The sequence below is a fragment of the Oncorhynchus gorbuscha genome, linkage group LG06 (genome assembly GCF_021184085.1).
Source record: "Oncorhynchus gorbuscha isolate QuinsamMale2020 ecotype Even-year linkage group LG06, OgorEven_v1.0, whole genome shotgun sequence".
Lineage (NCBI taxonomy): Eukaryota > Metazoa > Chordata > Actinopteri > Salmoniformes > Salmonidae > Oncorhynchus > Oncorhynchus gorbuscha.
Window position 1 is genome coordinate 33,867,499 of NC_060178.1, and position 17,809 is coordinate 33,885,307.

The 17,809-nt window shown below is 43.5% G+C and overlaps 1 protein-coding gene across 7 annotated transcripts in view; it reads right to left on the minus strand.

Moving 5' to 3' along the window:
- LOC124037882 (carboxyl-terminal PDZ ligand of neuronal nitric oxide synthase protein-like) overlaps positions 1-17,809 on the minus strand; it is a 259,421-nt gene that overhangs the window by 94,994 nt on the left and 146,618 nt on the right. For all 7 annotated transcript variants that reach the window (XM_046353077.1, XM_046353076.1, XM_046353075.1 and 4 more), the window contains one exon: positions 415-523. In XM_046353077.1, coding sequence (XP_046209033.1) covers positions 415-523 — 109 coding nt within the window. The remainder of the gene's footprint in view (positions 1-414; positions 524-17,809) is intronic.

Below are 17,809 nucleotides of genomic sequence, written 5' to 3' on the forward strand. Positions count from 1 at the left end.
CCTGGACAGAAACTTCCTAAAACTGCTGTCCGTTAATGGAATAAACTTCCAGAGCACGTTATCGGTGACATCACAGTCGTCTTCAGGCCATCAAATGCCGAGTGTATAGACACCTCCTGACCACACCACCATCCTGAAACACGAACCCACTGACCACTTCCCCCTGACCGCTGAGCTGCAGTGAACCATATGATAGGGCGAATGGATTTGACTTCATGTTTGATTTGGCTATTGTTCACAATTCCAACCAATAATTAAAGCAAATTAAAATAAAGAGCTGGAGGGAAAGAGGGAGTGTGAATTTCTTTGCTACCTTTAGCAATCATGACGACATGGCTCAGTCATGTAAATGGTACTGTGTAAAACATTATCACGCAAGAGAGGAAAGAGAGATAAAGTGTGTGTCTATCTCACCTTCTTCTTGGACTTGAAGACATTACAGCGGAAGACGTTATTCTGTCCATCTCTGGCGATGTAGCTGAAGATCTTCAGGTCCTGGGAGTCATGAGATACATAGAAGATCCTATAGGACAGAAACAGAGGAACTAGATAAACAACCAAAAGTTACCCTAGTGCAGAACCCTAACTTAAAATATGTTTGTGTTACTCAACCTCTCACGTAAATCTCCCATTTACATCAATGAAAGACAGTGAGTAATCACAAACTAGCTATCACAGTTTTTACAGAATAACTAGAGTACCAAACAAGTGTAATATAATTGTGTTGAATTGAGACCAGAGGCTACTTACATTGAGACATTTACACTATATATAAAAAAAAGTATGTGAACACCCTTTCCAATTAGTGGAACCCTGATATTTCATCCACACCTGGTGCTGAGCACACAGCCATGCAATCTCCATAGACAAATATTGGCAGTAGAATGGCCTTACTGAAGAGCCCAGTCATTTTCAATGTGGCATCATCATTGGATGCCACCTTTCCAACAAGTCAGTTAATCAAATTTCTGCCCTGCTAGAGCTGTACCGGTCAACTGTAAGTGCTGTTATTGTGAGGTGGAAATGTATAGGAGCAACAACGGCTCAGCCGCAAAGTGGTAGGCCACACAAGATCACAGAACAGGACCGCTGAAGTGCATAGCGCGTAAAAATTGTCTGTCCTCGGTGGCAACACTCACTACCGCTGAAGTGGTGAATCACGCTTCACCATCTGGCAGTCCGACGGACAAATCTGGGGTTGGCGGATGGCAGGTGTACGCTACCTGCCACAAAGCATTGTGCGAACTGTAATGTTTGGTGGAGGAGGAATAATGGTCTGAGGCTGTATTCATGGTTCGGTCTAGGCCCCTTAGTTCCAGTGAAGGGAAATCTTAACGCTACAGCATACAATAACATTCTAGACGATTCTGTGTGTCCAACATTGTGGCAACAGTTTGGGGAAGGCCCTTTCCTGTTTCAGGATGACAATGCCCTCATGCACAAAGCATACAGAAATGGTTTGTTGAGATCAGTCTGGAAAAACCTCACTGACCTGCACAGAGCCCTGATCTCAACCTCATCGAACACCGTTGGGATGAATTGGAAAGCCGACTGCGAGCCAGGCTTATCGCCCAACATCAGTGCCTGACCTCACTAATGATATTGTGGCTGAATTGAAGCAAGTTCCAACATCTAGTGGAAAGCTTTCCCAGAAGAGTGGAGGCTGTTATAGCCGCAATGGGAGGACCAACTCCATATTAATGCCTATGATTTGGGAATGAGATATTCAACGAGATATTCAACTCTTGTAGTCATATACTGTATCTGTCTGATTCAACAACGACAGCCCAGTCAGACAGTCCCGTTCTCTGCTTTTTCCCCCTAATTGCTCTTTAAATGATAAACGTCAATGAGCCCGAGGTAGAAAACATCACACACACATTATCACATACACGAACACACGAACACCCCTTCTAGACAAATCAGAGGACAGCTCCCGCTGTGAGAGAAACTAAACACAACCTTTCAGAACTGTGTATGTCATGCCAGGGGCCTTGGTGATATCCCCTAACTTCTTGGTGGCTCCAGTTTGTTATTTCCCTGCCTGCACTTCACTATGCCTCACCATGCAGACAGTGATGTAGGTCCTGGTGTGGTGATTAGCACAGAGAGTGCAACAAAGACCAGGACAGCCAAAGCTATCTGGGATGACTCACACCAACAAACACAAACACACACACACACAGGCTTGGGCGGTATACCGTATACCGAGGTATTTGGAAAAAGCCATGGGATGTTTTTTTTATTATTGTCAATACCGTTGAAACTATGTATATGTAAACGTGAATCATTGTCGCTATTTTATAAGTAAATACCTGCAATCAACTTAATAAAGGAGATAAAGCAGATCTCATTCTTCATTTCACCTGTTCCATTATCTTTCGTCATGAAGCTTTACCGGTAGTCCCCAATCACATGGTGTTTGATTACAAGCACACAACGAAGAAAGAACGGAACTTTGCGAGTCACTCAGTGTTGTGCAGCACACCCTAGGTGATTTATTGTGGTTACAGTATGGAATTCACAACTGCATTTTTGTTAGCTAGATATCTTATAACTATTAAGTTAACTGTCTAAAATGTGCTAAATGTTCTGCAGTTTTTGCATTTGGTTTGCTTGGTAACTTAATAGATTTCTGGCGGGTTAGCTTATTGCAAAATCAAACTTCTCTTGGTAACAGCAGAGAATCCCCTCCTGGATCAAGAGCCTTCCTGTCCAATTTATATATTGTGTGTGCAGCAAACTATGAGTAGTATTTTTTGTTACTTGTATAACTTTATAAGCTGGGATGTTTGTTCTGCAAAACAAATTAGCACCCCTTGTGCTCAGTGCCGGTATCACTGAATATAATGGGATGGCACAGGGTCGATATGGTATGACAATCTGGACACACACACACACACACACACACACACACACACACACACACACACACACACACACACACACACACACACACACACACACACACACACACACACACACACACACACACACACACACACACACACACCTTTTAATAGCGGAGCAGGTTGATATGGTGATATAATGTCATAGTAATTTAGTGATGTGCCTTTGTTTACTCTTTGTTTATATCTGCTATGAAATATACTGCAGATAAACCAGCTACTAAGAGGCTCTGCAGGCCACAGTACTCTCTCATCACACACACACACACACACACACACACACACACACACACACACACACACACACACACACACACACACACACACACACACACACACACACACACACACACACACACACACACACACACACACACACACACACACACACACACACACACACACACACACACCCCTTTTAATAGCGGAGCAGGTTGATATGGTGATATAATGTCATAGTAATTTAGTGATGTGCCTTTGTTTACTCTTTGTTTATATCTGCTATGAAATATACTGCAGATAAACCAGCTGCTAAGAGGCTCTGCAGGCCACAGTACTCTCTCATCACACACACACACACACACACACACACACACACACACACACACACACACACACACACACACACACACACACACACACACACACACACACACACACACACACACACACACACACACACACACACACACACACACACACACACACACACACACACACACACACACACTCTGAAAGATACAGTAACTTATAGTAACCAAATTCTATCAATATTTACCCCTCTATCCTGCCAGATAGAGCTGTATGTGTGTTTGTGTTTGTGTTTGTGTGTGTCCAGACAGATTCGACTGTAATTAGCGCAGACAGCAGAGGAAAGATGGCAGCCATCATAGAGCATATCAGCATCATGATCTCTTAGCATTCATTACAGGATATGACCATAATCACAGACAGACAGACAACACTGTGAGTGTCACAATATCTTACAGACAGGATATTACAACTTGTTTTAACCTGTTCTTATCCTCTGGAAAAGCATAAAATCAAATCATAAAAGATTCAAGTGAACTTTTACTACATAGTTGGTTACAATATCTAAAGTGTAGAAGAACATCATGAAAGATGGATGTGAACTGAAGTTAAACATGGTTGTTTTGGTCTCTTTTAGTCCCCTGTCAAGATAACATGTGAATGTAAATACGTTTCACATCTGGTGATGGTGTCCGAGTCAGCCCACAGTCAGACTCCATACGCTGGCAGTGGAGCATAAACTACTGTAGTGCTCTTACTTTAAAACACCTAAGAATATCTGTTTTTAAACGTATGCTCTTAGTGCAGAATGGCTATAAATATCTGCCTGTTTTTGTTTGTCTGCGTAGGATTTGTGCTATGAATATCTGCTCTTAAGGCCTGCTTTGTTTTGATCACTCTGATCTGTACAGAATATATTTTGTTTACACACACACACACACACACACACACACACACACACACACACACACACACACACACACACACACACACACACACACACACACACACACACACACACACACACACACACACACACACACACACACACACACACACACACACACCTCCCTCCATCCCGTGCACAGTCATGGAATATTATAGAGGCTTAGAAAAGTAAAGCCTGCTAAGTGACCCCTGTAGACAGATGGACACGACAGGAGTGAGGGAGAGAGCGAGTGTGTCGTACAGTACTGCTCTCACACTACTCCATCTCTGTGTCAAACCAGAGATAAACATATCCTGCAAGAACACATCTCTATCATCATCTATCATCCTCCTCTGTTTGCTATCCTTCACTCTGAAGAGGCGGAGCCAGCGGTGGTGTGTGTGTGTACAATACAGCCCCCCCATGCCTAATTGACTAGCAGCGTGTGTTGAGGTTTATACTGTATCCTGTCAGAGCTGGAATGAGCTGATAGTGACTCAATACACTTCATGGGGATAACAATTACAATGTGGGTGTGTGTGTGGAAGGTTATATTGAGCAGAATAACAGCTCAATGATGGCGCTCAACAGAGAAATGCATCCTATTCCATTAAGCAACAACAAAGACAAACCTCCCACTGCGCTAATTCATCCTCTGAGAGGCAAACACATGCTCACATAATATGGAGATGTTAGTAGAGTAATGTCATGTCATAGAGAGGACTGCTTGTAGGAGACATAACACTGCATAGCCCAGGGTTGGTCAGTTTTAGGCTTTTGGTCCAGCAAATCAAAGCCCCTTCTCCCCATAGTCCTTATCATATTCTATTACATAGCTATTCTCAGATGTCTCAAATCTCTCCTCACATTGACTGATATCAGATGAAGGTTACATGGGCTATGGAGATCGCACAAACTGTGTGTTTTCTGTGTGTGTTGGTGTATGTGTGGAGCTTGCCTAGTTAAATAAAGGTTTAATATTTTTATTTTTGTATAAATAAATAAAAAATGTGTGGAGCTCCCTTTTTCTCCTGCAACTCAACCGCATGATTTCTGTCTGTCTGTCTGTCTGTCTGTCTGTCTGTCTGTCTGTCTGTCTGTCTGTCTGTCTGTCTGTCTGTCTGTCTGTCTGTCTGTCTGTCTGTCTGTCTGTCTGTCTGTCTGTCTGTCTGTCTGTCTGTCTGTCTGTCTGTCTGTCTGTCTGTCTGTCTAAAAAAAAGCCAGATAAAGAAGTAAGAAGATCAGATAAAGAGGAAAGGCCTTGTGTGGCACACATTAGATCCCCAAGCCTCTAGTCCCAAACCAGCTTCTGTAGATGAGACTGGCTTGCTCGCTGTAGAATGTGATCAGAGCTTTGAGAGTGACTCCAAGGTCATCCATGGAGCTCTGCTTATATGAGAGAGAGAGAGAGAGAGAGAGAGAGAGAGAGAGAGAGAGAGAGAGAGAGAGAGAGAGAGAGTTGGCGTGGGCACTAGAAAAGTCTGCAGCACCCGGCCTCACCCTACTAGAATCCGAAGTCGAATGTCTACTGTTTGCTGATGATCTGGTGCTTCTGTCACCAACCAAGGAGGGTCTACAGCAGCACCTAGATCTTCTGCACAGATTCTGTTAGACCTGGGCCCTGACAGTAAATCTCAGTAAGACCAAAATAATGGTGTTCCAAAAAAGGTCCAGTCGCCAGGACCACAACTATAAATTAAATCTAGACACTGTTGCCCTAGAGCACACAAAAAACTATACATACCTCGGCCTAAACATCAGCGCCACAGGTAACTTCCACAAAGCTATGAACGATCTGAGAGACAAGGCAAGAAGGGCATTCTATGCCATCAAAAGGAACATCAATTTCAACATACCAATTAGGATCTGGCATAGCCTTGCTATCTTGCCCTTTCTGAAAAAACCTACACTCGATCCCTCCGATGTCAACAATTACAGACCAGTATCCCTTCTTTCTGTAGATGGGAGAGAGAGAATTTCTGAATGTCTACTGTTTGCTGATGATCTGTGACAACCAAGGAGGGTCCATCTTCTGCACAGATTCTGTTAGACCTCTCTTATAAGAGAGTTCCAAAAAGGTCCAGTCGCCAGACCACAACTATAAATTAAATCTAGACAGCCCTAGAGCACACAAAAACTATACATAGCCTAAACATCAGCGCCACAGGTAACTTCCACAAAGATGAACGATCTGAGAGACAAGGCAAGAAGGGCATTCTACATCAAAAGGAACATCAATTTCAACATACCACTAGGATCTGGTCTTGCCCTTTCTTTTCTCTTCAAAACTCTTGAACGTGCCGTCCTTGGCCAGCTCTCCCGCTATCTCTCTCTGAATGACCTTCTTGATCCAAATCAGTCAGGTTTCAAGACTAGTCATTCAACTGAGACTGCTCTCCTCTGTATCACGGAGGCGCTCCGCACTGCTAAAGCTAACTCTCTCTCCTCTGCTCTCATCCTTCTAGATCTATCGGCCGCCTTCGATACTGTGAACCATCAGATCCTCCTCTCCACCCTCTCCGAGTTGGGCATCTCCGGCGCGGCCCACGCTTGGATTGCGTCCTACCTGACAGGTCGCTCCTACCAGGTGGCGTGGCGAGAATCTGTCTCCTCACCACGTGCTCTCACCACTGGTGTCCCCCAGGGCTCTGTTCTAGGCCCTCTCCTATTCTCGCTATACACCAAGTCACTTGGCTCTGTCATAACCTCACATGGTCTCTCCTATCATTGCTATGCAGACGACACACAATTAATCTTCTCCTTTCCCCCTTCTGATGACCAGGTGGCGAATCGCATCTCTGCATGTCTGGCAGACATATCAGTGTGGATGACGGATCACCACCTCAAGCTGAACCTCGGCAAGACGGAGCTGCTCTTCCTCCCGGGGAAGGACTGCCCGTTCCATGATCTCGCCATCACGGTTGACAACTCCATTGTGTCCTCCTCCCAGGGCGCTAAGAACCTTGGCGTGATCCTGGACAACACCCTGTCGTTCTCAACCAACATCAAGGCGGTGGCCCGTTCCTGTAGGTTCATGCTCTACAACATCCGCAGAGTACGACCCTGCCTCACACAGGAAGCGGCGCAGGTCCTAATCCAGGCACTTGTCATCTCCCGTCTGGATTACTGCAACTCGCTGTTGGCTGGGCTCCCTGCCTGTGCCATTAAACCCCTTCAACTCATCCAGAACGCCGCAGCCCGTCTGGTGTTCAACCTTCCCAAGTTCTCTCACGTCACCCCGCTCCTCCGTTCTCTCCACTGGCTTCCAGTTGAAGACTGCATCCGCTACAAGACCATGGTGCTTGCCTACGGAGCTGTGAGGGGAACGGCACCTCAGTACCTCCAGGCTCTGATCAGGCCCTACACCCAAACAAGGGCACTGCGTTCATCCACCTCTGGCCTGCTCGCCTCCCTGCCACTGAGGAAGTACAGCTCCCGCTCAGCCCAGTCAAAACTGTTCGCTGCTCTGGCCCCCCAATGGTGGAACAAACTCCCTCACGACGCCAGGACAGCGGAGTCAATCACCACCTTCCGGAGACACCTGAAACCCCACCTCTTTAAGGAATACCTAGGATAGGATAAGTAATCCCTCTCACCCCCCCCTTTAAGATTTAGATGCACTATTGTAAAGTGACTGTTCCACTCGATGTCATAAGGTGAATGCACCAATTTGTAAGTCGCTCTGGATAAGAGCGTCTGCTAAATGACTTAAATGTAATGTAAATGTAATGTAAATGAGAAAGGCCGCCGTAGGCAGACATGGCTCTCAAGAGAAGACAGGCTATGTGCTCACTGCCCACAAAATGGAAACTGAGCTGCACTTCCTAACCTCCTGCCCAATGTTTGACCATATTAGAGACACATATTTCCCTCAGATTACACAGAATTAAAACAAAAATCCAATTTTGATAAACTCCCATATCTACTGGGTGAAATTCCATAGATTTATTTTTTCTATTTTACTAGGCAAGTCAGTTAAGAACAAATTCTTATTTTCAATGACAGCCTAGGTACAGTGGGTTAACTGAGAGAAAAAAAAAGAGAGAGAGAGAGAGAGAGAGAGAGAGAGAGAGAGAGAGAGAGAGAGAGAGAGAGAGACACACAGAGATAGAGATAGAGAGAGACACAGAGATAGAGATAGAGAGAGACACAGAGAGAGAGACACAGAGAGAGAGAGAGAGAGAGAGAGAGAGAGAGAGAGAGAGAGAGAGAGAGAGAGAGAGAGAGAGAGAGAGAGAGAGAGAGAGAGAGAGAGAGAAAAAAACAAACACGGTACTTAACAACTTGTTGGTGCAGAGGCACTGACAAAGTTGATATATGTTCTGGGGCTATTCCATTCTGTGTAACAGAGATACCATAAATTATGTTAGGTAAGTAAAACTGGGATGTTAAGGTTCATGGACTCGTGGCATTTTTAGAGTTTATCAGTTTCAGAGATTTTCAGATATAACCACAGCCATATTTCACAGCTCTCTGTATGTGCTCCAAATGAGACTTAAAATAAGATTTTCTCAAAAACCTTTGTATATTGTCCCATACAATAATCTATTATGATACTAGAATATATGTCTGCCAATAGCTACCACTGACTGACGGTGTTACTAGAGTACACTGTTAACACCCTCCATTATTGGCTTACACCATCTGTGGTCCCTGGGAGGTGAGAGTCTGGGTGCTTTACCCTGTCAGTGAAGATACAGTACTGTACTGTAGGCCTCTGAGCTGTGATAAAGAGAGAGAGTGTATATAAATGAAGCAGACAGTTTGTTTGTCCAAGCAAGATTACACGGTGAGGTTATCTTGATTCAATAATCATGGTGGCATTACGATCACTGGAGCATCCTGTACACACACACATACACACATCCATCTCATTTCAGGAAACGCCTCTGTGAAAAGTGTCAGTATGTTTACCTTTCATCTCTGGACGCTTATAATGTATAAGCGCGAACACAGTTGGCATCGTAAGTATTCAACCCCCCTTGGATTTCTTCGCATTTTATTGTGTTACAAAGCATTTCATTGTAATCTTTGGCAACCATCTACACAAAATACTCTGTAATGTCACAGTGGAAAACATTTGGACATTTCTTACAAATGTATGAAAAACGGAAAATGAAGAAAAGTTTTCACCCCCCTTGAGTCAATGCAAGTAATACATTCAATAAATAAAAACGTTGGTAGTGATTACAGCTGTGAGACTTCTTGGGTTAGTCTCTAAGAGCCTTGCACATCTGGATTGTGCAATATTTGCCCATTATTCTTTAAAAAAATGATTCAACCTCTCCAGGTATTGGGGGTCATGGCTAGCCAAGCAGATTTAAGTCCAAACTGTAACTTGGCCACTCAGGAACATTCATTGTCTTCTTTGGTAAGCAACTGAGATAGCCACCAAGCATTCTTGAAAATAAGGAGGCAGTTACTCATTGATGTGTTGTGTTAGATTTGCCCCAAACATAAGGCTTTGCATTTAGGCCAAAAAGTGTATTCCTTACAGTCCCCAATGGCCTCATGGTGACATCTCTGAGCAGTTTCTTTCCTGTCTTGCAGCTCAGTTCAGAAGGACAACTGTATATTTGTTGTGTCTGTGTGGTTTAATACATAATCCACAGCATAATTATTAACTTGACCAGGCTTAAAGAGATATTCAATGTCTGATTTGTTATTGTTAGCCATCTACCAATCACTGCCCTTCTTTTATGAGCTCCCTGGACTTTGTAGTTGAATCTGTGCTTGAAATGCAATACTTGAAAGAGGGATAGATGTTGTATGTATGGGGGACAGATGTTGTATGTATGGGGGACAGATGTTGTATGTATTGGGGACAGACAAATTGTGAATTATGGGGGACTACGGGGGTCTCAGGACCCCTGAATGAGACATGAGTCTCCCCCTTTTACATGCTCAGGTAACCTACTTTTTGAAGTGATTTGTTTGACAATAAGATGAAAACATCCATGACTGGTTGTGTTCTTGCCAAATTGAAAGGCAATAAAAAACATTTTACCGTTAAATTAAATGTCTTAGGCCCATGTCTTAGGCCCATAAAAACATTCTTGCGCACAGAGTGAGTCCATGTAACTTATTGTGTGATTTGTTAAGCCAAATTTGAGTCCTGATCAAATTTAGGTTTGTCTAAACAAAGGAGGTGAATACTTATGCAACGACTATATTTTAGTTCTTTAATTTGTATTCATTTGTAAGCATTTGTAAAATTTGATTGTAACTTTGACATTATGATGTATTTTGTGTAGATCACTGACAAAAAAATCCCAATTAAATCCATTTCAATCTCGCTTTGTAACGCACCAAAATGTGAAAAAAATCCAAGAGGGGTGAATACTTATGATACCCACTGTTCGTGGAATGTTCACTTCTTTTGAAACATGCGTAGCAGTAGCGCTGAAATATGTACTTTTGTTGTAAACAACTTACTGTATCTGATTACTCGTCACACGCTGGTTCCGGTATGTCACTGCAATAGACTAGGTTTAGTGAGAAAGTGTGGAACAATAATCAAAGCTTGATCAAAGGTATTTATCTACACTGCCCCACCCACCCCTTTAATTCTGTTATCAGGGTGTGGTAACCCCACAAATACAATAACAAAACCACGTGTGTGTGTATGTGTGTGTGTGTGTGTGGTGTGTGTTTCTGTAGCTCTGTGGAAAGCCATGTTAGCAGGCTTCTGGCAATGCACTCTGTGAATTAATCTGTTCCAGCTCCTTCACTTTCTCTCTGCTAATCTGAAAGTAATTACTCTATTACGAAAATATAAAAAGAAACACACACACACACACACACACACACACACACACACACACACACACACACACACACACACACACACACACACACACACACACACACACACACACACACACACACACACACACACACACACACACACACACACACACACACACACACACACACACACACACATCTACAGAGAGAGAGAGAGAGAGACAAAGAAATAGAGAAAGGAAGAGAGTGAATCTATGAAGACAAAGAGAGCCATAAAATAAAATAATGATACCAGCAGACATATTTGACAAATGCTTTTAAAACGTTTTGAAGAGAAGAAAATGAAGTCCAGGAGCCCAGGATCAAATATAAACCTGTGTGTCAGGGGACTGACAGATGATGATGGCTATTTCCTGGAAGGCATAGTGAGTTCTAGAAGTATACTGTATATCCTGCCCCTGTTGACGATGTGTACAAATTGTGCATGTCTCTCTCTGAGTACATGCATTTGTCCATGCCCATGAGTGTGTGTGTGTGTGTGTGTGTGTGTGTGTGTGTGTGTGTGTGTGTGTGTGTGTGTGTGTGTGTGTGTGTGTGTGTGTGTGTGTGTGTGTGTGTGTGTGTGTGTGTGTGTGTGTGTGTGTGTGTGTGTGTGTGTGTGTGTGTGTGTGAGAGAGAGAGAGAGTTGTTTGTGAATGTGTGCGTGTGATGTTTGCGGGTGAGTGTGTGTATAAAGAAGTGCCTTCCCTGCATGTGATGTAAAACAAACAGTCAGTCAGTCTGCAGAGTTCCTCTCGTCTTCATCAGTGTGTTGATTCACCAGACTGCTCACAGACATCGGCTGCATACGCTGAACACCCTGCTGTTGCTGTTTGTCCCTGATGCAGGGAACGCTACCAACCAATCACAAACACTCTGTTACTTTCCTTCTGCTATAGAGTGTTTGTAAGTGCATGCCTGAGCCTCCACACTTCCTAGGGCAGCCTCTCAGAGAGAAAGTGTGTGTGTAGCATTCTATAGGGTAGTGGTCAGTACCTCTGGCCCATGTCCAGCCATATCATAGATAGATGCCTAAAGATGCCAAATAGCAGAATAGCTGGTCAGCAGAGCTGAGGTTGCTATATCACTAATCATCATTTTAACTTTGTATGCTTGCTGTGTGACCGACCTTTTGTCAGTGTAATTGCTGAGGAGGAATTGGCAGATATCTCCATGCTGAGAGGTACATGAGGCATGCACGCACACACGCGCCAGAACTTGAGCCCCCCACTCTGTGCTTCTGACACACACGCACGCACGCACACACACACACGCACACACACACACACACACACACACACACACACACACACACACACACACACACACACACACACACACACACACACACACACACACACACACACACACACACACACACACACACACACACACACACACACACACACACACACACACACACACACACACACACACACACACACACACACACCTACTACTTAACAACAGGAGAACAAACAATTTATACATTCTAAAACAGCTTGCAGCTTCAATCGTCCTGACAGAATAACAAATTCAAGCGTGAAGTACCCCCACTCTGCTCTCCTCTGTAGCCCTGAGGAAGGCTATGCTAGCTGCTAGCAAATACATATCCGATGTAGAGTCCTGCATTGGGCCGGATATCGGTGGTTCCCTGCAGTTGGCCTGCAAAACAATCTGCTTTAGTTTTGAATGAAAACATTATTTCAACCCGTGGGACGACTTACGGTTCAGAACACTTATATTGTGGGTCAAAAATCTTTTAAATCAAAATAATTGGATATTCTTTTTACAAACCCAGGTGCTTGTTGTGTTGCATAGGCTTTCATTAGTTACAGTTTTTTAGGATTGCTTACACACTAAAATTAAGTAGTACACTATTAGCAAAACCTTACACTCAAGAATCAAAACATCAGCCCATATTTGCACAACTATAAGCACATTGTCAACCTCACACTTGTTGCAAAACTCTACACACAGTGATTTGCAAAACACTAAACACACTTAACATACATTACACACAAACATCTATCATGAAGTCACGTCCTTGCAATACCAAAGCACTGACTGTCAAATTACCACACTGTCCAACCAATTGGTTCAACACAGTCATAAGGTGTGCAAACACTCGTTTGCTTAATTGTAGACACACCAATCAGGTGTATAAGCACTATAAAAAGCAGCAGGTGAGTTCATTGGTCTTCAAGTACAATGGAAAGAGTCAGAGAAAGAGTAAGACGAGGAGGAGGACGAGGATGAGGAGGAGAACGAGGAGGACTAGGAGAACGAGGAGAACGAGAAGGACAAGGAGAACGAGGAGAACGAGGAGGACGAGGAGAACGAGGAGGACGATAAGGAGAACGAGGAGGACAAGGAGGAGGAGGAAGGGGAGGAGAACGAGGAGGACGAGGAGGAGGAAGGGGAGGAAGAGGAAGACAAGAAGCTTCCTCAAAGTGCTCAAAGAGGACTGAATCTGACAAATGAGATCCGCGCAACACTGGTTGACCACGTTGTCAACCACGGCCTGATGCTGAGGGAGGCTGGACTGCGAGTACAGCCAAATCTAAGCTGATATACAGGGGCAAGTGTGATGAGAACATTTAGACTGGAAAATAGGTATTGTAAAAATATCATCATATCAAAAACATCTGCACGGTTTCAGTAACTGTGTAACTCTGTGCTGTCTGTTCACACTGCTATGCTTTATCTTGGCCAGGTCGCAGTTGCAAATGAGAACTTGTTCTCAACTAGCCTACCTGGTTCAATAAAGGTGAAATAAAATAAAAAATAAAACTGCTTACAGTACTGTATTCTATGCACTATCAGCACTTCTGTTACCTTTTCCTGTGAAATTACTGTACTATTGTATACTGTTTTTTTTCTACATAGGATTGAGGGTCAGGGACGACAAGGGGGAAGGCCTCCTATGTTCACAGAGCAGCAAGAGAGGGAGATAGTAAACATGGTTGTGGCCAACAATGCTATAACACTCAAGCAGCTCCAAGCTAACATTGTCAATAACCACGCCATTTTCAACGATATCCATCAGGTCTCAACATCAACACTGGCACGCGTCCTTTACTGTAAGAAAAAAAACGTATTCAAATGAAGCAAATTTATCGAGTGCCTTTCGAGCGCAATTGCGAAAGGGTGAAACAACTGCGGCATGATTATGCAGAGGTATGTATTCACTTTAGCAGAGTGATCTTGCATACGGTCTCATAATCTTTTACTGTACTGTAATATGTGTACTAGATCTACACTGAACTACACAATTTTGCCTGACTGTTTTTCAGAGAGTTTTACGAATGGATGGAGAGGAGATCCAGCATGAGTTAATTTATGTAGATGAGGCTGGGTTCAACCTGACGAGAACACGAAGGAGGGGAAGAAACATAATTGGCCACAGGGCTATAGTCAATGTCCCAGGGCAACGTGGGGGTAATATAACACTCTGTGCAGCCATTACACAGAATGGGGTCCTCCACCGCCATGCCCATATGGGCCCTTACAACACAGCACTCATACTTACATTGTGGTCCTTCTGTAGCTCAGTTGGTAGAGCATGGCGCTTGTAACGCCAGGGTAGTGGATTCGATCCCCGCGACCACCCATACGTAGAATGTATGCACACATGACTGTAAGTCGCTTTGGATAAAAGCGTCTGCTAAATGGCATATATATATATACATTCTTGGACCAATTGCACAACATAACAGCAGCAAATCATATGCAATACATTGTTGTCTGGGACAATGTGTCTTTCCACCGCTCTGCTCTGGTTCAGATCTGGTTTCAGCAACATCCACATTTCACCGTCCTATATCTTCCACCATACTCTCCATTCCTCAACCCTATAGAATAGTTTTTCTCGGCATGGTGGTGGAAGGTATATGATCTCCGTCTCCAGGCTGAGGTACCCCTCATCCAAGCCACGGAGGAGGCCTGTGACCAGATGGAGGTAGCAGCAATGCAAGGATGGATTTGTCATTCAAGAAGTTTCTTTCCAAGGTGTCTTGCTAATGACAACGATGTTGATGAAATTCTCTGGCCAGATCCAGCTAGGCGAAGAGACAATGTCTAGTTATTTTTTAAATATATTTTTTGAACTTACAATACGCAAAGTGACGTTTGGTTACAGTATTATGAATCTCCATGTCAAAATTTTGGGCGTGTTGAGAAATAAATGAGTTTATTCAGTCTGCAACATTGGTCTTGTGTAGTGTTTGGTGAATTTACATTATATTTGTACTTTGTTGATAGTAGCCTACTCTAATCATAGGGAAGTAGAAGTGCTAAAAGTGTTTTAGGTTCATCACAGCAGGAGTGTAACTCGTGCAAACAGAGTATAGTAATGTGAAACATGTGTGTTTCATATGGTAACAAAGTGTGGTTTTTAAAAAGAAGTGTATAGTTTTTACAAGAGTGTTTAATTTTGTAAAGGTGTGGTTGTGCTAATTCTGTGTAGGGTTTTGGAAAACACGGGCCCTGTTTTGAAAATCGTGCTTAAGCAATAAAAAAAAAAAACTGTAAGAAGGCTAATTAGAAGGTCTTTTTTTCAGAACGATATTTCGCATCTCATTATGAAAGTATCATTCAAAATGTATCGCATGGTTTCATTTTATCCAAATATTGAATAGACATGCAGACAAATTCATTGATGCTGGGAGGGGAATAATAACCTACTAGGCCTACTCTGGGACCATAAAAACTATTCAATAAATTGATGTTATTTGTTCAGCTCTCTGAACAATTCTATGCGAGTGGATTGGGTTATGGATATAAATCTGTCCTGATATCAGTATCGGGTGGGGCTCGGAAATGATGACACCGGCATGGGGAGGGTGTTGGCTCCAGAAACCCGACTGAGATGGCCGTTGCAAAATGTCGATTTTTGTGGTCAATTAACCATTTCTTTGTGGATTGTGATGTGTACTTGGGGTTATTTTCCTGCTGGAATATCCACTTGCAGTCAAGTTTCAGCTTCCTGGCATGGGCAACCAGGTTTTCTGGCTGAAATGTCCTGGCACTGGCCGTTGACCTTAACAAAGAACAGTTGGGGCGGCAGGTAACCGAAAGGTTGTTGGGTTAAATCCTGACAAGGTAAAAATCTGTCGTTCTGCCCCTGAACAAGGCGGTTAACCCACTGTTCCCCTGGGCGCCGTGGATGTCGATTAAGGCAGCCCCCTGCACCTCTCTGATTCAGAGGGGTTGGGTTAAATGCAGAAGACACATTTCAGTTGTACAACTGACTAGGTGTCCCCTTTCCCTTAATCAGTGGAAGCAAAATAGCCCCTTAAAATCAAAGATCCACCACCACAGTAGGTCTGTTTGTTTTTCTTTCACAATACGCATATTTCTTTCGAGCGAAAACCCATCACTGGTGTGCATAGTCAAAGAGCTCTATTTTCATAGATACTGTAAATCAGGGGGTTATAACTAGATAGTTTGTCTGTTGTCCTCTCCTGTCATAGCCCTGTGTCACGACAGTGCCACCAGTAGTATTCTAATCACTGATTTACTGGAATACAACTGTTCCTACAACTGTTCCTCGCTGGCTTTGGCATGCACCCTCAATTGGTTTTACAGACTGTGTGTGTGTATACTTCAGACACTGCACTGTATTTCTCAAATTTCTCATCAGATCTGTCTGAGCCTCCAAATCCCTGCACGCTGTGTGTGTATGCGTGTGTATTTGTTCAGGGGCCTGAAACTGCTGCCTGGCAACCTTGACCTCAGCAGAACTTGAGCCCCCACTCTGCAGTTATGACTGACTGACTGACTGACACACACACACACACACACACACACACACACACACACACACACACACACACACACACACACACACACACACACACACACACACACACACACACACACACACACACACACACACACACACACACACACACACACACACACACACACACACACACACACACACACACAGTAGGTGAGGACTGGTCCATTTCCTCAGAGGTAATCCTGTGATTTGGACTAACACCACAGCCTCTCATTATCCCAGTGTTGAAAGACACACACACCCACACCCCGTTGCCAAGAGGATTGCTGGCTTCCGCAACACACAGAGGAACTTCCAACAAGGTCACTAAGAACTACTTACAACAGTCTCCTTCACAAAGTCTTTGAGTCACAGGGGTAGCAAAACCTCTCCTAGTTAGTTTGGGTGTGGAGGCTTTTGTTCTACCCCTGATCTGTACTAAATCAGAGATTACTACACTGTAGATATTTATCCATTTGACATTAGACCAGTGGTGGAAAAAGTACCCAAATGTCAAACTTCAGTAAAAGTAAAGATAACTTTAAAAGAAAATGACTCAAGTAATAGTGAAAGTCACCCAGTAAAATACTACTTAAGAAAAAGTCTAAAAGTTTTTTGTTTTAAATATACTTAAGTATCAAAAGTAAAAGTAAAAGTACAAATCATTTCAGATTCCTTATATTAAGCAACCCAGACGGCACGATTTTCTTGTTTTTTCCCCATTTACGGATAGGCAGGGGCCCACTTCAACAGTCAGACATAATTGACAAACAAAGCATTTGTGTTTAGTGAGTCTGCCAGATCAGAGGCAATAGGGATGACCAGGGATGTTCTGTTGATAAGTGCATGAATTAGACAATTTTCCTATCC